The 25,639-nt window shown below is 40.3% G+C and overlaps 1 protein-coding gene across 1 annotated transcript; it reads right to left on the bottom strand.

The window, feature by feature from the left end:
- Positions 1-1,276: 1,276 nt before the first annotated feature.
- filip1b (filamin A interacting protein 1b) lies at positions 1,277-25,639 on the bottom strand. The gene is made up of 6 exons (XM_061743515.1): positions 25,441-25,639; positions 13,340-13,633; positions 11,980-12,153; positions 11,672-11,850; positions 2,466-5,265; positions 1,277-1,947 (listed from the first exon to the last, which is right to left on the bottom strand). The coding sequence occupies exons 2-6, from the start codon at positions 13,619-13,621 to the stop codon at positions 1,744-1,746; spliced, it is 3,639 nt and encodes a 1,212-aa protein (XP_061599499.1). The 5' UTR covers positions 13,622-13,633; positions 25,441-25,639; the 3' UTR covers positions 1,277-1,743.

The raw sequence follows: 25,639 nt of genomic DNA on the forward strand, positions 1-25,639 counted from the left end.
TCTTCTATATTTGGAGAAAATAATTGGAAACGAGTTTGGTTAACGGGAGAGATATTTTGCACAACAAATCAAATTAAGATGTTACATATAAAATGATTCATAACATATATCCTGCTAAAAAAACACTAGAAAGATTTAAACTTGACATAGACTATTCTTGTACATTTTGTGAACTGCACATGGAGACAATTTCTCATTCTCATTATCAATGTATTCAACAATAAAATTTTGGTCAGATGTACAAAAACTTATAAGACTGAAAACTGGAGGAACAATTCAACTCGGAAAAAGACATTATTCTATACTTCGATGATAAGGACGTGGACAAAGACTTGATCTTCTTCACCCAACTTCTACTCATCCTGGGAAAATACCCAATTCACAAGAAGAAATGGTCAAACTCCAAGCCAAACATAATCCACTTCAGCAAAGAACTCCATCTAGAAAAACGTAATGTGCATTTACTTATGTAAGCTAAGTGATTAAGACATTTTCTTTTCTATACTTTATTTTATTTCATACTTTCCCTTTTACTTATGGCAGACAAATGTTATTCTTCTACTGATGTTTAAAACAAATAAAATGTAATATATAAAAAAGAAGAAGCATCTGATGCAACCTGTAAATATTTGTGGTGGTGTATACTGTTTTAACAGTTTAAACACTTCAAACACCGCAAGCTATATAATTATAGTTTTTCCCTTTAAACTCTTTAAGTGAGTTTAAGTTTAACTGCAAGAAAAACAATCACATTCAAAATAAACATCCATTAGTGGACTTCCATTAGAGCCTCTTGGACATTTCAAAAAGCTAATATTGCAAAATGTGCTAATTTAGCCACTTAAATGAAACCTATAAAAGTTGCAGATCAGCCTGTTGCTGCTACCTTGACAAATAATTGTGTTTCTGTAAATGGTGTGGATTGACAAAAAAATTAAATAAAGAAAATGGTGAAATTGCATTAAAAAAGGTTACCAAGCTTGCTAGATAGTTCTAAAGGTCTTTAATCTTCCATTAATGTCATTATTTATCCAAATTGTCAAATTTCTGAATACTTAGGTAAGTGGAATATTTAAAATATGGTATATGTATTATAAATTCATAGACCATGCAGACATGATTGTATGTTGTCTGCAAAAAAGATTCACAATAAAATGGGTGTCCTTGAAAGAATGACTTAGAAATATACATTATAAAAACCTCTCTGCCATGGGTGGGGCTTATTTTTTGTTTTATATTTCTCATCATTTCCATACACAAATAAATCAAACCGCCCTGTGATATTAAATTTATTAAAATATTTTTTCAGTAGAAATCCTTTACAACAAAAAGAAAACCTAATTTACACAAAACAATGACTCCCTATTTAACATATCGCCAGACCTCTTATGTGAAATCACTCAAAGCAAGAAGACATTAGTAGCAGCACAGACCGATGAAAAACAAATCCATATTGAATCCAATGCCCAGTAGAATGCACGCTTTAAGAAAACACACGCACACACACACACACACTCAAGCTTGTGTCTCCAAAGAATTGTGACAAACATGTAGAAAATATTTTACAGATAATACAACTGAATGCATTATTACTTTGCAAAGAAGAAAAAAAAAGTACAAAAGAAATTACCTGACATCTTATCATTTCTTTTAGAGTTGCATAGGCGCATACCAAATGTCTGTATGACTCTCTGTGAAGCCCCACTTAGACATATTAAAGTATCAGTGATACCATTATATCAGTCAAATTTTCCCTCCATTATGTAAAGTGGTGCTATTAACGGAGGATTTTTTAACGTCTATCCTCATGGACTGACTCTCAGCCCGCTCCAGCTTCACTCCACCTGAGATCCCCAGGGATCCCAGTACAGTTTTTCCCATCTTTAGGTTCTTGGACATTGGGATGCGGGTCGTCCCCGTACGCATTGGCTGGGTATCCTGCCCGGTCTGTGTGACAAAAGAGAGAGAGTACAGTTCCTCAGCCAAGAGAATGAAACCAATGGATAAGCACTGACAGAAAACTATAAACAAAAAAAAAAGGATAACCTCATGAGGCAGAAATGGAATTTAGCTTTTTTAAACAATGTCAAACATCATAAGTGTACTAGGAAATGGGTTGATTAAAAATGTTAATATTTATTCAGGAAAATATTTATCTGCCTTCTCCAAGTCGGCCAAAGAGCACTGAGCCCTGCACATTCTGTCTGTGAGTGCAAACACTGTAACAACTATAGATTACACCATGACTGTTAGCATGATGGCAGAATGGTTCTTTTCTAGTTCTTGTAGCCTGCCCATGAGGGGGCATCTGTCACAAAAACAACAAAAAAAAGAATCAAGACAACAAAGAAAATATGTAACGAACGAATTACGTAATCGCTACAGCTGAACATTCCTTTGGAGCGCATGAAGAAATTTCAATCACAGGAATCGTAATAAATTGATATTGAGGAACCAAAACTTACCACGTTTTGGGTAGGTCTTGAAGGAGTAGATGTAATAGGCGATATCGTAATACTACTCATCACCTTGCTCTGCGAGGTCCGTGTGGAAGTGGTGGTGATTTGCCGAGGAGATCGAAGCACTGTCCCAGTTGAGAGGGTCATTTCTTTGCTTTCACTTACAGTCGCAACTGGTCTGACTACCATCTTTGGGGCAATGCTGTTGCCAAGGTGAATATGGATCTTGTTATCGTCTGTAGTTGTGATGATGTTGGCATTGTTATGGCTCTTTCGTACAGCCACTGGGACCATCTGCTTCTCAGGGGTAACTTTAATCACAGCCCGGCCCATGGTCACCTCTTGGGGCTCGGGGGAGCCAGATCCTCCAGACACTACGACAGTGCTCACTGTTGTTAGAGAAACTGGGGATAGGGGTCTTCCTGAGGAAGAGGAAGCGGGTCGGATGCCTTCTGGAGACTTGGCTCTAGCTATGGTTGTGATGGTGACTGGAGATTTGGCCCTTTCAAGGCCCTGAGGTCCAGTGGGGGACTTTCTACGGTGGGTTGACGCAGAGTAGGTAGGAATGATTGTGATTCTAGATTTAGGTTGAGATGGGTTGGGACTAAGGGGAGCTGAGCTAGAGAAAACATCCTCAGTAGTTGGGCTGGTGATTTCAAGTGTGGTCACGCTGTTTTGGTGATTAGGTGTTAGCCGGATGTGCAAAGGCTCCCCTTTTTTTTGAGGCATGGTTAGTTCAGATGGCAAATGATCTCCATTTATGTGCGAAGCCTTTTCCAAATTGGTATCTTGAGGAGTGCTTTCCTTTTTCCTCATCCATGGAATCCAAGATTTCTTGATACCCAAGTCACTGCTCGACGAAGGGCTTCGCTCAACAGCGCTGCTTTTTTCGGGTTTCTTCAGGCATCTCTGTCTGATGTTATTCATAATGTGATTTTCCTCTTGGACAGACTTCCTGATAAACACAGCTGGAGTATCTTCCTCTGCTGGTCCAGTGGACAATGTCTGTACTGCTGTGGATGTCACAGCTACATCCACCATTCTTCTCCCATTTAAGCTGGGCCTTAACGCTCTACTTTGTCGCTTTGCTATCTCAAGTTCTTTGGTAAGATGGAAAACTTCAGTGCCCATGTTCTTGGCCTTCTCTTCTTCCTCCAAGAATCTCTGCTGTAGGATGGAGTAATCCATTTGGAGCTGAGACAGCTGATCCTCTTTGTTCATCAGTTCATGGATCTTCTCCTTGAGGGCCACCACGTCAGCTTGCAGTTCTCTGGTTTTGACTTCCTCTCTCTTACAACGTTGTCGCAGGTCTTCCTCATGGCTTTCCTCTTCTCCTTTCTCAATGGCTTTGTTGTGCGCTATCTGATTTTTCATTTCCTCCACCTGCTGGGAAAGAACATTTGCTTTGTCCTGTTCACTTATGAACTTTTTTTCCAGCATGTCGTACTGATCTTCTGTTTTGATCAAATCTCCCTCTACTACTTCAAGTTGTTTGAGGCGCTTTCTCAGGCGCTCAATTTCAAATGTCAGCTCTTTGACTTTGTTGTCCTCTCTCCTTTGGGGGTCAGACATTTTCCTCGGATCAGAAATCGGCGAATTGCTCACGGAAAACCTTTCTGCTTGCTCAGACACATCCAGTTTCTTTTTCATTTGACTGACTATGGAATTCAGATCCTTAGCCTTCTCAACTTCATAAGCAAGCTTAGTACTGAGCTGCTCTTTGTCGGTTGTTAAAGTCTCTACTTTGGTTTCCATCACTGATTTGAATTTTAGGAGCTTTTTGCTTTCCTCTATCAGTTTCTCTGTCACCTCCATAACCTTACCCTGCTCAAGTTTGACCATCTTGCTCAGATCGTCCTTTTTCTTTTCATCCGACTTCACTCTCTCCACCAGGTTCTTTCGCTCGTCCATCAAAGCTACCGTCAAGGACTTCAGCTTACTCAGGTCATCCTTGAGGCTCAGCTCCGACTTTTCCAGCTTTAGTTCAGAGGAATCGAGTTCTTTCATACGGATCTTAAGGCCTACAACCTCATCTGAAAGCTCACTGGTCAAGCCTTTCTCTCTTTCTAAAGCACTGCGTAACTGTGCACACTCAGCTTTGCTTACACTGAAGGCTTCCTCAAGTTTCTCAATCTCCATCATCCTTTTTTGGAGTTTCTCTACCTCCAGTCTGAGGTCTTTGCTCTTGTTATCCTCCCCTTCGAGCCTCTTCCTCAGCTCCTTACACTGATTTTCTGTCTTGGTTATTTCCTCATCCTTTCCTTCCATCTCAAGTACCCGCTTTCGCAAGTTTTCCAATTCAGCAATCAAGTTTGCATTTCCACACTCGCCTTTATTTATCTTTACTCTTAGTTCCTGCAGTTCCTCCTCGGATTTCCTCAAGGTCCTGTTGCTTACTTGTAGCTCATCCACTTTTTGTGTGAGTCCCAAAAGTTTGGCGTTGAGTTGACGATTGTGGAGTTCCTGAGTGGCCATCTTAGCACTCAATTCTTCGTGTTGTTGGGTAAGTTTACTCGATTTCTCCTTAAGTTCAGCCTCAAGGCTCTGCATCCTTTGGTTGTCTTCTCCAGCTTGTGACTTGGCTTCCTTCAGACCCTGCTCCTGCTGCTGGAGCTGCTGGCTGAGCTCCTGGACCCGTTGACTCTGTTGGTCAATTTGCTCCAGGTGCTGCTGGCGCTCATTGACCAACATCAAGGCGAATGACTTAAGTTTGACCAGCTCCTCTCTCACCTTGGCCAGACGTTGGGAGTGCTCCTTCTCCTTTTTTATCTGGTAAGCTTTCTCGTTTTCAAGCAGCCTTTTAAGCCTAAAAGTATAAGAAGAAACAAATACAAGCAGGATTTTATTTTTTGTATTTCACTGAGTCTTAGCTTTATGTGTATGTGTATGCAATTACATGCAGCTTGATCCAAGTGAACCCTTCAATCAACATTATTCCAGTCAATCCAGACTTTAAAAAAAGTTTAAACTTGATTTTAATGTCAAATTTCTTCATTGAAGTCACAAACAGCCCCGATAATTATTTCCTTCAAATACTAAAAATCAACAAGAGTGTTTTTCTATAAAACACTTTAAAAAAAAGTATATGAGTGCTAGAATAAAGTGAAAAGAAATATGTTGAAGGGGAAAATCTACACAAGAATGGTATTTAACCCCCCTGCTGATGGGACTGAGACCAAGAACACAAACTGCTGTCGGAAGTTTTACTAACACCCCCTCACCAAGCTGTGGTCCTTTCTCTCAGCTTCTTTCTATGCTACTCATGCCCACTCTCATCTCCAGCTCCAACAAAATCCATGCAAAGCAGATTGCATCTCTAACTTGAACACTCCCAGAGAAGTTCTCAAACAATATTCAAAATAAGCATTTTTGCATTGCAAAGTAAACCAAATTAGATCAGCCACTAACATGACAACAAAGAGAGTGGATCTTTGACAACCAGTAAATGTTAAAAAGGAGAGTCATCCAATGCATATGTAGTTAGTTGTACCACCTAATAATACAAATTTAATTCAAAACTTACCTCCTTAAGATCCCTTACAAGCAGCACAAAAACATTCTTTGCCACTGTTCAATTTGTGCAAAAGTGCTAAAACCTTTCTTTGCACAGATCTTCCATAAACCACATTCCAAACACGCTATCAAGTCAATAAAAAGAGAACATAAATGGGGAGTGGCCCTGCAGGACACCTCTAGTGTGTGATGTCACCTCATCCATACTTCGTAGTAATATATATATCAGAGTGTGTGTGCTGCTCTGTTTTGAATAGCCCTGCCCCTGAGGGAGTGTTTAGCGAAGCTCCCCCCACACACACACCCCTACGAGTCTTCATGTTTTCATAAAACCTGGCAACCAAAGTTTACAAAACATTTAGGAAGAATGAACAAATATTAACATTTTCTCAGTCCGTATATTAACATTTTCTCACTCCGTGTTTGGTGAAATCATATAATATCCTCAAGTGCACAAGAAGTTGCATCTAGAAAAAGGAACTAAAGGTACAGGAGAGAGGAGAGGATGTGTGCTGTACTTCCACTTGAGGGAAAACTCGAATGAGCTTTTTTGCAAAGTTTATATATGATGAGAAAATCAGATATGGATGAGTTGGATGTCCCCCCTTCCTGAGGTGACAGAACCAATACGTTTAAAAAAGCTCTTAGACCAGACTGTTGCTGACGACTCTTTAGAAAGCTGATAAGAAACCATAGTTTTGCAATCTCAATACTCATTTTATAACTGCAGTTTTAAATTAAAATGTATTGCTTTTAGTCTTTTAACAAACATCCTCACAGATCTATATTTCTAGAAGATTTTATAACCAAGTGTGATTAGCAAGCCGGGCTACTGTACATGTATCCAGTGCAGCTAATGCAATCACTTACACAGTCAGATGTCATTTACACCCAAGAACCTGACACTCTAAAATTACTGTCATGCAAAGGGGAAAACCATGATGTCAGTGGTATCTGACACTGATGTTGAAGGCATGTAAGAACCGCCGTTTACTGTTGCTATGGAAGAAATCTCTGCCACATGTAGTCTATTAAATTAGCAGTGGGTACAGATAATTAATTAACTGTCAGTGCAGATTTAAATGTTGGCACGAGGGAAACATCTGTTCTCTGATTATCCCCATTTGCTTAATAAACAACTGAATATTGGTGCTTTTTAAAGCATGATCTCAATTTTTACACCCCCCATGTGGGTTTGAAAGAAATAGAAACATTTTCTAAACATATACGCAGGTGTGATCCGAGAGAACATTTCTTTCAGCCATGGAACAACATTTCATCCCCATGTTTCCTGGGAGATTTGCTCACAGGCATCCCACTGTTTCACCAAAACGATGCTGAAGAGGTAAGACCTGAATTTATAGGAAATTAAATGTTAGGCAAGAGACTCGTGGTCATAATGCACTCTAATATACAAAATGACTTGGCGCTAAAAGGGGGGAAATCAGAGGAAAAGTTGAAATCGGACGTCTTGAACCATAACAAATCTGATACTGGAGGATAGTCACATAAGTTTATAACCTGCTTCACGTCAGTGTTTCCATTTTGTTTGCGTGACTTTAAAACTCCCCTCAGAGGTGGGTGCCGGCTCTCCTGTCAAGCTTCACACATTCCTCCATGCCATTTAAAAATGTTAACTTCCTGACATATAAATTGCTCTCTTTTCTCAAAAAGAGTGTTGAAGGCTGATGACTACCAGTCCGAACCAGCTGTGCCCATCCGCTGCATTCCTCCAGATGTTTGGCACAAGATCTTTGACTTCTCTCTCTTCACTCTCAATCAGATGGCTTGAGGACATTGATGAGTATGAAATGACGACACGGTTTTGAGAGAAAGAGTTGTCAAAACAGATGAAAGATGGATTCCATTTGTACCTGTTTTTGTGTAGGTGTTGGTGCACCCACTGTGCCCCTCTTAGATCATTTTTTCCACAGTTTATTAACTCCATAAGCTATTAACTGTCCTTTGAAATTTCCACCTGGAAAAATACCCTGAAATTCAGACAATAACAGCTATACACCTGTTCCGATCTCCAGGCAGGAATGAGAACTACTTACACCTATATGTCAACCTCATTGTTAACTTACATATTTGTATTGTTATTATCTTTCCATGAGTTCTTCTATCTATTTCTTTCTTCATGAATGAAAATACAAAATCTTTGCTATGTACGTGCTGACCAGACTGAGCTCAACACCACTCTGTCTTCGAGGTAACAGAGGCTGTGCTGTGCACGAGCCAAGGAACTTACTGGAAACCACTTGATGTAGGAGGAAAGTCAGCTCTCTCGTGCATGCAAAGTTTGAATCCAGCAGAGGTGAAGTAGTCAGTTCAGCTGTAATTTACGCTAAACACTTCAAACTGAAGTTTAGGTTTGCTGTTTCCAGCCCCTGAACCATCACTCTGACAACGATAAATCCTTTGCTAAGCTCTGGAGTAGCAGAAATGGGAACAGCATTTAAATCACTGATGCAAAATCAAACATCTCAGCTAAATTGGCATAAATTATTGCACCCCCTATGTGAAAGTGCTTTGAGTGATCAATAAATTGGGGTTTCAATATCTTTTTTACAAAAAAAGAATACCTGGAAAGTATGTCAAGTGTTTATAACTTCCTGCAGTTCCACATGTACCTTTATATTGTGTTCTTGTAAAGGGGAAAATGCCCAAATTAAGCTAAAACTGATCAGAAAGGTACACAAAACCTGCATAACATGATCCATTTTGCAGGAAATAAACTGTTCTGACAAAGTAAATAACCGTCTGATGTAAAAGTGGTGCATTGTAAATAGATCGTATACAGCGTTTGCTCATACTGGTAAGACATTTATGAGGCTTGAGTTGTTTCAGAAAGAGAAAAATGTGGCCTCAGTCTGAGTGTCTGTTGGCTTAACTCAGCTCCCCATCACGCTTCCCCCTGTTTCTCCGAAGTGACATCATTGGGACTGCTCTAAAGATAAGACACTGACTACTTCCAAGTATTTCACACAACCCTTTTTAAAAAGAATCTGAAATATCCTGTTAAGATGAACTCTGTGCCAAGTATCCAACTGTCTGCTATGTTTGTGATGGCAGCTCGCCTGACCTGAGCGTGATTTAGCCTCTCCGCCTCCTATCAAAGGCTCAAGGAAGGAAGGAAGGAAGGAAGGAAGGAAGGAAGGAAGGAAGGAAGGAAGGAAGGAAGGAAGGAAGGAAGGAAGGAAGGAAGGAAGGAAGGAAGGAAGGAAGGAAGGAAGGAAGGAAGGAAGGAAGGAAGGAAGGAAGGAAGGAAGGAAGGAAGGAAGGAAAAGGACCTTTCACCAGTTCAGTGCTGTGAAGCAACAGTTTGAAATGTCTCAGTCTGTTATTCAGATAACTGAACATGAATTATTTCAGTAACATTGCATTAAATGTGCTGTTTGGTTAACTATTCACATAAATATGCAAAGCACAGCACTGATGAAGATTGTTTTCAACAATAAATCAATCTGCATTGCTCAAAATAACTGTTGGCGAGTGATGTGTTGCAGTGATTGCAAAAATCCCCAACAAGCAACAGCCAGTGAACTCCTTCCTCTGTAAATAGTCATCATTAGCAGGATCTCTTATTATACTTTCAGCGCACATTTCACTCACACAAACAAGCTTATTTGAACCTCATGAGGCTGTTAACACACGAGTGATGTAACTCCTCCACTCTGATATGTTTCTCTAACCAGCCCTTCATCATTTTCTCCCTCGGCCGCAAAGCCAATCCCCAACCATAGCAATTACTTCATTTCACAGATGATTTCATGAGAGATGCCAAGCTTTCCCGCTGCTCGTCTATCACATGCAGTCTCCCCTCCCTAAACCCGAGTGCATCTTTCCCTCATTGAGAAGCCCTAGCCTAGACCATTTCTCTCCATCCAGAATATATGTGTGGTTATCACCTCAGCGAGCAACACTTCCCAGCTCGATGAGGCTATCTTTCACACATTCTCTCATAGTGATATGTTTTCTCTCCAGACATGTCCTCACCTCGAATAATTAATGCATTTCACATAGATTTTGTTAACCAATCTGGCACTGTAATTCATGCTTCACACTTCTCTCTGGAGAATATATATTAACCAGTTTCCATTTCTTCAGCTTCTTCTTCAATTTGTTCACCCTGTTAGTTTTGGACAGTGAAAAAATATGATGTTTTCACTGGTATGACAAATTATGTTGAAACAGCTTTGAAGACAGACCAGTTTTTATGATGCTATTAAGTGTACATATACATATATATATATATATATATATATATATATATATATATAAATATATATATATATATATATATATATATATATATATATATATATATATATATATATATATACAGATTCCAGTTTGTTCATGTTCATGAGGTTTCTTCAGAACAGACGAGGTTCTGCTAAGGTGTTCCACAGGGTTCAGTGCCAGGGCCAATCTTGTTCAGTTTATACATGCAGCCCTTGGGAAGTATAATCCAGATTCACAGCATTCATTTACATTGCTATGCTGATGATACGCAGCTGTATTTGTCTATGAAGTCAGATGAAACAGAACCGCTAGCTAAACTTCAGGCATGTCTTAAGGACATCAAGGACTGGATGTCCACTAATTTTTTGCTTCTATCTTCGAGATTATTATTCTTGATTCCGAACACTTAAGGAAGGGATTAAATGATGTTGGTGTTATTTTCAATCAGGATTTGTTCTTTAAACAACATATTAATCAAGTTTGTAAGACAACGTTTTTCCATCTCCGTAATATTGCAAACATTAGGAGAATCCTCTCGCAGAGTGATGCAGAAAAACTAATTCACATGTTTGTATCTTCCAGACTAGATTACTGTAATGCTGACGGGAATCAACAAGAGACCACGTCTCTCCAGTGTTAGCCTCCCTCCATTGGCTTCACGTAAAAACTCAGATTCCAATTAAAAAAATGTATTACTTCCGCATAAAACCCAAAGGAGGCCTAGCTCCGCAATATTTGCATGTTCCTAATAGAGCCATCTGTTCTCAGAGTGCAGGTTTACTCATAGTTCAGAGGATCAGAATGTAGATTTGGAGGGCGGGCGTTCTGCAGGTACCGTTACTATGGAACCAACTTCCAATCCACCTCCACCTTTAAAACCAAGCTTAAAACGTTTCTATTTAGTAAAGCCTCTAGTTAGTGTAAACTCTAGTGTGTTAGGGCCAGTAGTCACAGCTGCAGCTACAGGACAAGACCAGAGCAGCTCGTCTTAAACATAGCTTCATTGAAGATGCTGTTATATGCCTGCGCTGCAGGGGGACACCAACATGATCCACTGAGCGGTGCCCTTCACCCCTTCTTCTCTCCTCTTCCTCTCTTTCTCTTCTTCAGATCAACCCATTAATTAGAAGGCAAGGATACTTACTGACATCCTGACCACCCTATGACCACCTGGGTGTCTGCTGTCTACACCTGTTTATCAGTAGCCTATCAAGTATAAGCCATATGTACATAGAAACCTTAGGTATCCTGCTCACGGATAGTTAATACTAAAGTCTTGTCTTTTGTGCCTTTGGCAGTGTGTCTGTGTCTCTCCTCTCTCTGTTCTTCATTCTCTCTTTCCTATCTCCCTTTTCCTGCTCTGCCTGGCTGGCCTTCGGCAGGACGTGCACATGCATGGACTTTGATTCAGTAATATTCTCCATCTTCCACGCTCCTCTCCTTCTTCTCACCTTTCTCTTTCCTGCTCCAGCAGGTTGGTGAAGTCGTCACTTTTGTTCATGTAGTCAGCGTGTTTGCGTTTCTCTGTGTCCAGCTCATGGACTGTGCGCCGATGGCACTTCTCAGCGAGGAGCAGCTGACCCAGCATCCGTCGGTACGTCTCCTTGTGCTTCTCCTGCAGACGATCCAGCTGAAAAGGAACACACACAGGAATGCACATAAACATTTATGAGGACCAGGGGCACATTAAACACACTTTATTTCATTTGCAGAGGTGTGGCATTAGCAAAAACTCTTCTGCGCCGTGTTGCACACTGACCTCAGCCATAGGTTTTTGGTAGACACTGCCGGTGTGTGACTTTTCATCAGTGATGAAGCTGTCCCTCTGAAGCGCTTTGAGGGGCGAGCCGGGAACCGCACAGCCATATCTGGACTCAACGTCCTCCGGAGGAGTTTGATAAGACTTCAGCATGCAGATAACATCTTCCCTGGCCTGAAGTCCCATAGAGATACATCAATTATATTCTTTAATATGGCTTTAGGAGAAAAGTTGCAAACATTTACAAGTGTTATAAAGGGTTGCCACCCGTCCCGTAAAATACGGAATTGTCCTTTATTTGAGAAAAAAATGTTGCGTCCCGTATTGAACTAATACGGGACGCGATTTGTACCGTATTTTCATTAACTTTTACACCATATTCTAGTTGAATTATTGAAATAAATGAACCTTTACACCATATTCTAGTTGAATTATTGAAATAAATTAACTTTTACACCATATTCTAGTTGAATTATTTAAATAAATTAACTTTTACACCATATTCTAGTTGAATTATGGAAATAAGTTAACTTTTACACCATATTCTAGTTGAATTATTGAAATAAATTAACTTTTACACCATATTCTAGTTGAATTATTGAAATAAATTAACTTTTACACCATATTCTAGTTGAATTATTGAAATAAATTAACTTTTACACCATATTCTAGTTGAATTATTGAAATAAATTAACTTTTACACCATATTCTAGTTGAATTATTGAAATAAATTAACTTTTACACCATATTCTAGTTGAATTATTGAAATAAATTAACTTTTACACCATATTCTTCACCTGTATCTATATTCTACATCTGGACTGATGTGGACGTACACAGCATAGGAGGATATTTCAGTTGCTATATGGTTGTCTGTCTGTACAGTCATGCAAGTTCAATGCTATTAAAGCACTTTAAACTTTAAATCAAAGCATTTAGTTTTTTCATATAAAATAAACACATTTTTATTCAGTTTAGAAGTTTTGGGGCTTTTTTTTTGGCTCCTGCGCTGCTGAAATCAGGGCGTCCCTTATTTCTATTTCTGTAAGGTGGCAACCCTAGTTATGAATGTGGCATTCTCTCAAATATATCTCAAAACTGTATGCCCCATTTTAGTTTTTTTTTTTTTTTTTTCAAAAAGCACTTCAAGGCGTATTTTTGTGTTTTCAATAGCACAAGATAACCACACGGTGGAGCTATTGTGCTAATTTTGCAGCATACCCATTCAAGATGACTGTTGTTTATCCCTGATGCGTCTAACAAGACTGATTTCTTCCGTCACCATTGCAAAGGCATCACATATTACCACAGATCACCTGCGAAATAAGTAACAAGCAACAGAAAACAACATACAGCCCACCTGAACTTCTCCTTCCATGATTCCAAGCAGTTTCAATAGATCTTCTTTGGACAGATCCATGAGTTTCCCTCTTCCTTCTCCAGCATCACTAGAATCCAACAGCAGCTTCTCCTTGTCCGAGATCACTTCCACCTCGTCCTCTCCTTCCTGCTGCTGAACTTTGGCCTTCAGGCTCTTCACAGTTAAACCAACTTCCTGTTCCTGGCCGATGTCGTTTTCCCCCTGGGGAACCCCAAGCACTCCATCAGCTGGGCTCTCCACCCCGCTGCTTTTGGACCTCATCTTTACTTGGGTCTAGGAAATAAGAAATAAGACAAGGAATAAGCTTTTTATGTGGGAATGGTGTGACACTCTCACGCTATCATACTTTACACACGACAACTGGATGACATAGTCCTCTGTGAACATTCCTGAACTAGCTGTTCACCGCTACCTTGCGCTGTGTGTGTTGGCATGTTGCATGGGGAGGGTGTGTAACTGCATTCCCAGTACATCACATTCGCTCACATAAGCTGGATATCTCATACTGAGTGTTGATAGTGTGGAAGTACATTAGTGACACTCATCCCTTCTCAAGGCCTTTTCTGCTGACACTGAAACGTTTTATCCAGATCCGGAAAATCAATCACCTGACAACAGACTTAAAGTTAATCATGCTCCGTTCATCTTGTAAAACAGCAGGTATCCTGTTGTGCTGCTGAATGCGATTTTGTCAGCATGATTATTTAAACACCCCAAGGAGCAATTACGTGACTTGTCGGCCACAGTGCAGCGTTGCTACTTTTTCAAGAAAACATTCTTGCTCCGTTAACTATTAGAAGTAAAGTTGGCAAGTGTTCACTATTCTGTGAAATAATTCATGAGAAACTCATTCAGAAGTACATGAATTATATTTCTCAGTGTAAAGTAGCAACAAATTGAAGGATGCATGAAAAGATTCATGGTATCTGGAGGCATCAGCGGGCTGAATGTTTGGGCCCTCAAATGACATTGGACCAAGGACAAACAGATAGTCGTGTTGGAAACACCTTCATCAGCTCAGCGACACCTCCCAAGACCATTGTCACTGTTCACCATCAGTCCTTGCAACCACAAATGGAGCACAATGAAGCACATATGAACATAGACCCACAGATGCTTCCAGGTCATTTACAAAAACACTGAGAAGTCAAAGTTTATCAGTGGAGGTTAATTTCAGAAAGTTAAAGCCCAGTCACATCGTCACCTATTACGTCAGCATCACTTCCCTTGCTTTATAGTGGGTGACTCTGGAGGTTAAAAGGGGTAACTTCAAGTTTGTAAAACTGAATCCATTCCTACATTACCAGTACTAAAAAAGTGCAGTTCCTGGAATGATTATCAATGTTTGGCTCCTGCGTGAGTCCATTTCCGTTGGGTTAAAAAGTCTCAAAGGTTCACACAGCAGAAATAAAGTAAAAAAATACTCACAGCCTGATACAAAAAAGGTTTTGGCCTTCATATCTAAATTTTTACACCCATGACAGTTAACAAGTTGTTATCTACCTCATCAGAAAATATTATATAAAACCACACATTTATGCATAATGAGGTGTGTGACCATGCTGTCATTACTTTAGTTACTAAGCACTTTCTCACAGTGGTTTGCCGTCAGGGGCTCACGGCCGGATAAAACTTGCACCACAACTTGTAAAGCTTGTGCTGCTGAGCTTTCAAAAGAAGTATAGTCACTTTGTTTTGGCTATTTTAAAGTATTTCAACTGCTACATTCCCTGAAATGTGCATCAAATTTATTTATTTTATGTTTTGTCGTCCAAATCAGGGCAAGTCATTTCTTTTCATAATATAGCATCAAGTTTTGCTCCGTATTTGCAGGTACCATTTTGCCATCACTGGATGAGTATACGTTACTTATGTACATTACATATGAGGACTTAAACTGCAACTAAATACCAAAAAAGGTGAATATATGGTCCTAAAAATAATTTCTAAACTGCTTTAATGGAGGTAAAGCATTAAGACCCTTTAAAAGAAAAAAAATGCCAACCCTGTCCCAACAATGCAATGGTCTAAGTTGTGTGTATGAAGCTGAAGTATTGTAGAAGGTTAACTATGTCCTGTAGTTTTGTATCTGATCTAGATTTATACTTAGTGTCATTTATCAATCTTGTACATTGGTTGTTAAGGGACTGTAGGTGCAGCTAATTGCGTCAGTGACACACAGCGTGTGAATAACACGTAGTGGATTCAGTTTTTCAATAATCATCTGCACCACAGAAGCTGGAGCTGCTCACCTGCTGAGAGAATCACATCTGGAGCAGTAGCTAATACTTAAGTGGATCGGTTTTGTTCAGAACCGTGCTTATAGAGAGCTGAGGACGTCCCAAGACCAAGTGGTTTGCTCTAACCTTGTACATTAACAAACTTTCATGAAAGACGGCTGGGATTTACTGATGCGCTTTGTGTAGTGGCTTATCACAGGAGGAGTTACTCCCTCCCACAAGTGATACATCATACATCCTTGACTAATTCAGGTTGGTTGGAATGGGTGTAATGTCATTACTCTAGTATGTCCTCCTATTTAGTGTAGATTCTTCCTTATCAGAAATGTGTGAAGAAAGGCCTTTTTTTGTTTCATTACATGTATATATATACATGTATATATATATATATATATATATATATATATATATATATATATATATATATATATATATATATATATATATATATATATATATAATATATATATATATATATATATATATATATATACATATACATATATATATATTTGCTTGTTTATGTCCAGGTTCTATTCAAGAAACAGCACGTGTTCACTCGTCATGAGTGATTTCATAAGAGCATTTAGAAATTACAAAGAGAAAAACAACCCGTGTACAAAAACCCCCCAAAACCCCACGAGACTGGTGATATCATAGCACCCTGACCTCTGAATAATAACTTGAATCATCCGACTTGGGCTCGTCTGACTGCAGTGAATTCTCTCCATAGCACACGCATGAATCTGAGCATCTGCGTTTAACTGCTCACTGTACATGCATGGGTACTTTCAAGGGGAAACTATCAGACCCAGTCCACTACACTACAATAAGACATGAAAGGGAAGAGGATTACAATCCCAAAACACAATTTCAAGAGGTTGAGAGGCTTTTAGTTAGCATCAAGAAAAGGTTTATCTTCCTCTCTAATCGTTGTCAGGGGAGTTAAGAAACCACAGAAATGTAATGATGCTTGAAGACAGTCTCTTTAAATCCCATCTGTTTCCAGGAAAACCAATGTTCAAGGCTTAAGAAGGGTGCGAGATAACATGCTTGCATCGTTCAGGTGAAACAGAATAGATATACGTTCTTTTTTTTTTTCAAAGTGACAAACCAACACATGAAGTCTTTATCGTAGCTCTTGGAGTTCAGTGAGTCCAGGCTGGCTTCAAGGAGATCTGGCTCATGCCTACTACGATAAGTTTCAGCCGTTGGCTCACTGGTGGTGCGTCCAGTGTTGTAGTCGTTAATACAAGGTGTTCATGGCCCCATTCAAGCAGAGCCAGGGAGATTAAATGGTGCCCCAAGTTGGAGGATATTAAAACGATCACCACTGGGGCACGAGAGCGATGAAACACAAAAACATGTGCAGTACTGTAAATGACACGGGGCACAGTGCCTAAACTCGGGCCACAAAATGGTTGCCATTGAGTCAGGCACTCAACGCTTTATTTTTAGTTTTTGGACCGAGTCCATGAAGATCCAAAGGAGCTACTGTAACAGCCCATCTCACTTTGCCGTGTCACTCTAGTTCCACAGAGCAGGCAGGGAGGTGAGTCGGAGGGATATATACAGATATATAACTATACAAGCTTTTATTGTACTTCTTCCCTCTCAGACAAAATATATCAAACACAAAAGTATCTCTCTTTGTTGATTTAACGGGGAAATCCAGCGACACTTTGGCGCCATTGCATGGACTGATTGAAAATGGACCGTATTTTCTGGACTATAAGCCGCACCTGCATATAAGCCGCATCCGCTCTATTTAAAAAAAAAAAAGATATGCAAGCCGCAGATATTTATGTTGTTAGATTAGATATTTACTACATGTACAGAAGGATTTTGAACTGTAAATGATGTACATGTTTGTACCTAAATAGATCCTTTCCTAACAGTGTCTTTTAACACGGCAGCAACTTTGCTGATTAAAACGGGACAGAACCAAGAGAAAATAACCGTTATTTATTTATCTATTTATCTGTTTGAAATCTGCTTCTACTTACTTCCATGTGCTAAAGAAGAAGTAGCGTATTCTTCTTTGCATTTATTTTGTCTTAGTTTTGATTCTAATTCCGGTTAGAGCGCCCCAAGCGGTGGAAGAAAAATCCACAGAATAGCAATATTCACCTTTGTATAAGCCGCATGGTTCAAAACCTATGAAAAAAGTAGCGGCTTATAGTCCAGAAAATACGGTATTTGTAACTATAAAATATGATAAAGTTAGTGTCATAAACATGTAAACATTAGTACTACTTTAAAGTAATTTAAAGTATGTGTATGATGGGTGAAATAGTGATGAAAATGCATTGCAGTTTTCAGAACCACTTATCGTGGTACTGCATTCTGGTTTTGCCAAAATGTAAACAGTATGGAAGAATAACCTAGATGGTTTATTTCATCTAGTGCACAACGGACTGGCCTATCTCACCTACTATATCCCATGATGCCATGTGATACTTCAACATGAGCTGGTCTGAGGGGTCACATGATTGAGTTAGTGGAGTTGTTTTTATAGTTTTATAGTTTATAGTTATAGTTAGTACTACTAACAACCACCTCTGGCTCGGTGTGCAGTACATATTTGCATGCAGCTGATGGCTCCTCTATGTTCACTCGTATAAGAGTTGAAAGTGTCGTGGTTTATGGTCTCTGTTCGCCTGGCCAGGCCTCCCTAATTTGTTTCCTTTGCGATGCAAAATATCAATCTGCTTCTTTTGATTTATTACCATTTGGGTAGAACCAACGGATGCAGACGAAACAACCTCTGGTTGCCTTCGAATAGACTTACAACCAATCAGAGAAAGCATGTGATGGAAGCCATCTTGGTTAATTAATGCCTCTTCGTCGCACCAGTGTTGGTCTTTACATAACAGCTTGAGATTACTTTGAAACATTCTGTACCTGTGGCATTGGTTGTTAATGGAAAGGGTACCAGAACAATTGAACGAGACAGAATGTCCACAAAGTGATTGGGTTCGCTGACCAGGCCAGGTTTCTGTTTCTCTGTATTTGGTTTCTCCACCTTCACATCTAGTTGTCTCCCTTGACTGTCGCCACTTGTGTCCTGCCCTACGCATCTAGGGTTCAGTCCAGAGTCTTGTCTTCTCCATCTGTTGATATCCTGCCTTGTTTTCCTACTTTTTTGTCAACTTGTTATACTTCCTTGTGTCAATTACAAGTCTACTCCTTGCTCCCTTGGCTTCTAGATTTTGTACATTCGGTTGAGTGTTTATCCTGCTTTGTGAAGCGTTTTCTTTCGATCAAAGGACAATATTACTCTTTCCTCCTGGTCCTTTTCATTGAGAAAGAAATTGATCTACACTGCAATTTGAGAAATTCTTGATGTCCTTTAAGATTCGATCATCAATGTCTGCCATCAAAAAAGTCTTTGCAATCACTATGATCTCTTTGCTGTTCGGTGTACTTTGACTGATCACTGCAGTCTACGTTGTCATGAGTTCTCATGAAACAAATGTGGATTCCTGAGCCACATGGCCTGCATACCACTCTGACATGCAACACAGTTGTCTCTACGGGATATTAATGACACTTGGCAGATAATCAGACTTGACTGTGAAGTCTACTTTAACTTGCCACAAAGCACATTAACATTCACGGCATTTAAATCATAAGCACAACTGATTGGTTGGTATCTAAAGGCAGTATAAAAGAAAGGCCTAAAACAAACCAAGTCAACGGGTCTAAATTTAAAATGAAACCCCAAATCGATCCCAAGGTTTGTCCCAAGTCCAGCTGTCACATATATAAGTATTTATAGGCCTCGCCAAAGCACGTGCATCCATGCCCAAGTAGAAAAGGTCAAAGAGTCAATAAATTTTGTCAGGGGTCAGCAGTGATGTTGACCGTGACTTTTATCTTTGATCATTTACGTCATTTCTGTTGTAGTGTGTTTGGGTTAAATTCAGCGAGCACTGCAAAGTGACATAAAGCACCACCAAAGTGTGAACACATCTACTCATTCATTTGGGGCCACATGGACTTGTTATGATTCGAGAGATAAACACAGGAATTTTAATCCTGTTAACTGTATCTCTAGCAGGGAATCTTTTTTTTTCCTCTAAAAGTGACAGATATACACTTGCAGAATTGTTATATCCCATATGATCATCATGTCTGTGTTTATTTTGAATATAAATAGTGTAATAAAATCCGTGATAAACTATTATTTTATGAAAACATAAAGTATTTGCATTTAACTTCCTCTGAGACGCAACATTGCACACAAACTGATAGCATTATCTGAATCACAGATTGTACCATAGTGATACAAAAACGACAGTATATTCTGAAATATCAAGATGTTACGCTGGTAACCATATTGTTAATCTGGAACTCTTCTGGGAAACTCAAAACAAAGAAAGAGGGGGAGGATTGTCAAATCTGGCATGCAGCCAAATTCATTTACCAGGGAGGAGAACAGCAGCTCCAAGCATGTTAAAGGAGAAATGATTTATTTAATTCGGTGCATTTTGATGTATTTGCAACACAGACCCATGGTAACCAAACAAGGAGCAGAAAGTGCTTTTTACGTGCAAGCGTGCAGAAACTTGTTCAGCCAAGGGACACTGCTAAATGTGATACATCTGAGAAGTTCTTCTGTCCTGAGGAGAAAGAAATTTACACTTTACAGTAAATAAAAAAAACACAAGCAGAACTGAAAGAATGCAATGACATTAGATAATAACACTCCCTCAGATCCATTCTCTTTATATTACTGGATCAAACTGATCAATCAAATCAATCTCATGGACAAAAACCCAAGCATTTATAACTTGTCTTACTGTAATGATGGTTTCTATTAATACTTCATAGTGACACTAATGCTGACATGCAACACTGGAGCGAAATGTCAGCTTAGGTGGAAGGTTTCACCTCATCGTAATCACCTGATGTCACATTAACTCGATCCTCAAACTGGATGCGGTTGAAGTTTCTGCAGTTATGCTTTCACTAATCAGCAAACTAAGAATATTATTTATTACTATTAGAAAAGGGTCCCAGCACCAGCAGAGGCAGTTCCTTTGTCTGTATCTTCTATGGTTTGCTTCATTTATGATAGATGTACTGCTGGCAGTTAAATACTCATTTGAGGCTCTGAAGAACTTACATAATCCAGAAATATAGGAGAATAAGACATAACAAACTTCATAAATTCAAATTTGGGTAATGCATTAGAAATACTGCTGTACAAGCAGGCATCAATATTTTAGTACATAATGTCTTTAGTTAAACGATGTGAAAAAAAAAAAATGTTGCATCTGCTGAAATATGGCATGTATGTTATGATAAGTGGAGTATAAATAGTTGTTGGCACCAGCACGTCATTTGCTTCAGAGGACTAAAAATGGTAGGTTGTACCCTCAAGTTTTAGTAGCACTTGCCATGGCAACAAGGTTTTACTCAATCGAGCTGGAGCACCTGTAAACCAGTAACGACCAATCGAGCGCTAGATTTTTCTAGGCGAGGAGCGTGACCGGCTATCGAGTTGACAGTATGGGGATCATGTCAGGCCGCTCCATGAATAGAAACAGCGAGGCAACGTATGGATAAAACAAACTCCCGTATGGCTCAGCATTACCGCGTCAGCAAGTGCTGACTTCAGGTTTCCATGCCTGCTCTTCTTCTTTCTTGCATTATGAATTCTAAATCACGTTTAAGAATAAAAAGTGACTCCTTTTTCTTTGTCATCGATGGGTAGAGAAGCAGGGCGATGGCTCAGTCCACAGTTGGAAAAGAATGCCTATAAATGGAGACAGTTTAGCTCTGTGACTGCTTTTCCTTGGAGCTGGCGTCCAGCCGAGACGACTCCAAAGACACAACACAGAATCCTCAGTGAAGTCAAGAAAAAAGCCACAGATAAGTGCGACCGGCATGAAGACGTCACCGGGACTTTCACACTGCTACCATTTCACACAAACTGCCACTTGTAAATCATTGAAAAAAGCAGGATGTCACTGGTAGAGCACCACGGAGGAAGACGCTGCTCTCCAGACCAAAACCCAGTCACGTGCCCGCAGTTTGCCAAAGGGCACCTCGGCATTCTGCAAGACATGTGGGAAAGGGTTTTGTGCGCACACAAAAGCTGGATAGTTACTACTACTATTGTCATTAAGCAAATGCTTTTATCCAAAGCGACTTACATCTGAGAGAACAAACACACCATTTTGCCCAGGGAGCAATCAGGGTTAAGGGCCTTGCTCAGGGGCCCAAGGCTTAGGCCCCATTTACACGGAGCAAAAACGGTGGCGTTTTCATGCGTTTTGGCCATTCGTTTACATGAAAACGAAGCTCAAAGTCACCAAAAACGATAATTTCTGAAAACTCCGGCCAAAGTGGAGATTTTCAAAAACTTAGTTTTCACGTTTGCTTGTAAACGGAGGGAAACAGAGATTTAGGCTTCAGAACGTCACATTATGAGACAGAAACGTCACCAGCATCATTTGTGCGACCTGTGTTTACAATTTGTTTGGCCACCGTCAATATTTTCTTGTATTTTACCTGTTTTATATTCTAAAGTCACACTTAAAAGTAACTCCACTTCTCTGTCACTCCAAACGAAAGACTGTCGTTCCGTCTTGGAAGTAACTGTCATTGAAGGCTGATTTATGGTTCCGCGTTACACCAACGCAGAGCGTACGGCGTAGGGTACGCAGCGACGTGCACCGTACGTAGGCTACGCCGTCGATTTAACACGGAACCATATTATTCAGGCTTCACACGTGTCATTTGTTGACGTTTTTTTCCAGGATTCTGATTATGACTTTACGCTTCTCGTTACACTGCCCCCTGCAGGTTTGGATGCTCATAGCACCTTAACAGCGTATTTATGCGGGTTCGTGTAAACGAGGATATTTTTCAAAACGTAGAGGGGGAAATATCCATTTTTGTAAATACCCGGCTATGTGTAAATGTGGCCTTAGGGTCTTGAACCTGGATCCTCCAGACCCAAGCCCATCTCTGTAGCCACCAGACTACAACTCCCCCATAGTTCAAGGAAAATGCTCAGCTTACAAGCATTATAACCCAACAGCATCAGGTTTTGGGGTTGATTTGCTGCTTCGGGGCCTGGAACACTTTTGGACAGAGGAAAATTAATTTCCAAGTTCATCACAAGTACACATAGGATAAAGTTAAGGTAACTGTCCTTCACCTGAATCCTAGTTGAGGCTGGGTGATGCAGCAGGACGATGACCCTGCGCATGGATGTGAATCCACCACAAAATGTCCTCAGAAATAGAAAAGAATGAAAACAAGAAAATCCCTTTTTTTGGAGTAATACTGTTTTGCTGGAGTTTTGCAGTTGATGGTGACTTTAAACACCAAAATAACAGAAAAAAGACCTTTTCTTGTCATTTTGGTTCACACAGCAGACCTACCGCACTTTGGAGTGCTTGGAATGATAATGCAACACTTGGTTGACCAGACCGCCACAAACCTCCAAACCACAACCAATTTAAGTTTTATAAGTGAGCCTTTCTATTGTTTTCTGTTGGTGGCATTGTCTTTTGTTTACCTTTTTCCGTGAGAGAAAAAAAGGTATTATTGCCATTATAATGACTATGAACCCGACTGCTCAGGAGTGAAGTAAAAGTTGGGGGATGAAGCCACAGAGAAATGTGTTCATTTAGTCTTCAACGCTAATGAGCCGCAGAGACCAGTCATCCTCTTCTCACTACACATGAGTAACGTGAATGGGAAGATGTGGTCTTCACGCAGCTGTCATCATCACACAGCTCATTGAAGGAGTCATGATTGTGTCACATCTACTCAGTAAACAAAGACGGTTGTAGGACAGGCAGCGAGGGTGGAAATATGGAAACAATGTTCCCCAGTGTGTGAAATTGTAGATTTCTCTGAGCGTAAGAGGTTAAAAATGCCGAGAGAGCCAACGACTTCTCACACATGAAGGATACAGACCTTTATAGCACTGATGAACTTGAAACTTTTCAACACTCTTGATATTCCTACTGTACTCAAACTTAACTTATGACCTCACTAGCTGTAATATTAAATATCAAGAGCCCGTTAACCAGGAGAACGCTTCAAGCATGCTACGTGTCTGATGATCTTGGATCGCTATGTAGTTCATCGGAGGTTACATAAGTAAGCAGGATTTTTACATCAGCAGAAGCACATTTTGGGGGGGGAAACAAAAGAAAAGAAAAAGTTTCCTCTACGCCAATGAAAGTAAAAAAGACCAGTCCCCGACAATAACTATTTCAACACCTTTTAAGCTTCTTCTTAAGTAAAATAACCAATTATTTCTGCTCTGTTACCTCCCACCACTTGAGAGTTTACTGGCTTATTTTTAAACCGAGGCAACGTGAGCTATGAGTGCCGCTGCTCTGCAAAACATCCAAATGTATCTAAACTGCATTTTTGGAATTCAAGACCGGAGGCCCTTATGCGACTGGAGCTGCGCATGTGTCAGTGACAGCTGCTGCTGAGACGCTCCAGACCTGCGGGGAAGACACCCACCGCTGACAGCCACACTCTACCTCCTATGTTATGTTTATCGCCATGTACATTAATAGGTCCTCAACATATTAACCCACAGCGACACACATGGGGGGACACGAATGAGTTGATAAAAGTGTTTTCTAAAAGTTCAAGCAAAGAGAAAGCTTGATTTTCTTTCAGCTAAGCTTCGTCACCAGCCAGTGACATAGAGCTGTAGTAATGTCATGAGGTAAGCCAGTGACAGATTTGGTGTATCTCAGATCAATGCTGCTTTGGCCAGCGCCCAAGCTCGACCAGCTTGGTTTCAGTTTAAACAGGCAAGACTTTTACAAGCTGGAACTGATAACCGTCCATGCAGCTGCAGTACAGTCATTTGTCTTTTTCAAATCCTGATTGGAGTTCACAGGCTGTCCATGACCTGCGCTGAGGTGAAGCTGGAACGTGCAGGGGCTCTTTCTCCTGAGATACGTGAGGGTGCATCGAGGAACGGAGCCCCCCGGGGAACTGTCGGGAAACATATTTGACAGCGCTGCACTCACTTGCCTGGTTGGTTGAGCATGACATTTTCTACATTTGCTCTTCAGTTCAGTGAGACAAGGTGACGCGCTCTTTGACGTACGGCGACTCCCAGGAGCCGCTCGTCTCCTCCGAGACGACGATGACTTCATGCAGATGAAATGGAATTTGTTTTGGCGTCACGACAATCCCAAAAATATTCAAGATGAAAGATGTGCTTGCTCCTGCAGCCAATCAAGGGCCGGCTGAAGGGCTGCTGTGTACACATGTGTGTGTGTGTTCGGTTCAGCAGTTACAGCTACACGGTGCTGCAGAGGTGTTGAAGTTGGCGGCCGTGGTGAAAGTTGAGGGCAAAGGTCGCATGTGAGCTTAAGCGGATATCATTCACAAACTATGAGCTGATAAACAAGCTTCTCCATTACGTACATTGAGTTAGCTTGCTGTTGTCTGCTGAAGTTGCTTGACTCTCTTCCCACATGCAAATTGCAAAAATTCTTCCTCTAAATGCTCTCATTCATACATTCACATGTACATCACTGAGTAATGTTTGATTCATGACTTTCTCCTCTGTGCATCTGCTGTATCGGCTTTAACAGCAGTAAGAGTAGCCCCTTGTATTCTCAGAGAGAAGATGATTGCAAATTAATGCAAAATGTAGGCGCACATGTTGTATGAATGGATAATAAGTGAGCTGAATTAATTACAATGACAAGCCATCGCTCAGAAAGTCCACATTTCTTTCCACCGGCGCTCTTTGCTGGCTTCATAAAAGCAGCACCTCACAATTACAGACACAAAGTATACAAACGGTCATAAGAAGCTTTACAAAAGTTGACTTACCTGATTGCTGTGACGTCCACAGCTCTCGTGGAATTAATAGCCACACCGGATAATCCTAGAAAAAGGCAGATAAAAAGGAGAGGTGTCCACTTATATCCTCTGGAGTGTGTGGTCCACTTGTTGCATGTGCTACTGAGCGTTGCCAAGAGCCATCTCAGGCTCCACTCTCACTTTCTTTCTCTTGTTTCAGTTCCTCAGG

Source organism: Cololabis saira, chromosome 16, assembly GCF_033807715.1.
Source record: "Cololabis saira isolate AMF1-May2022 chromosome 16, fColSai1.1, whole genome shotgun sequence".
NCBI classification, from domain to species: Eukaryota; Metazoa; Chordata; class Actinopteri; order Beloniformes; family Belonidae; genus Cololabis; species Cololabis saira.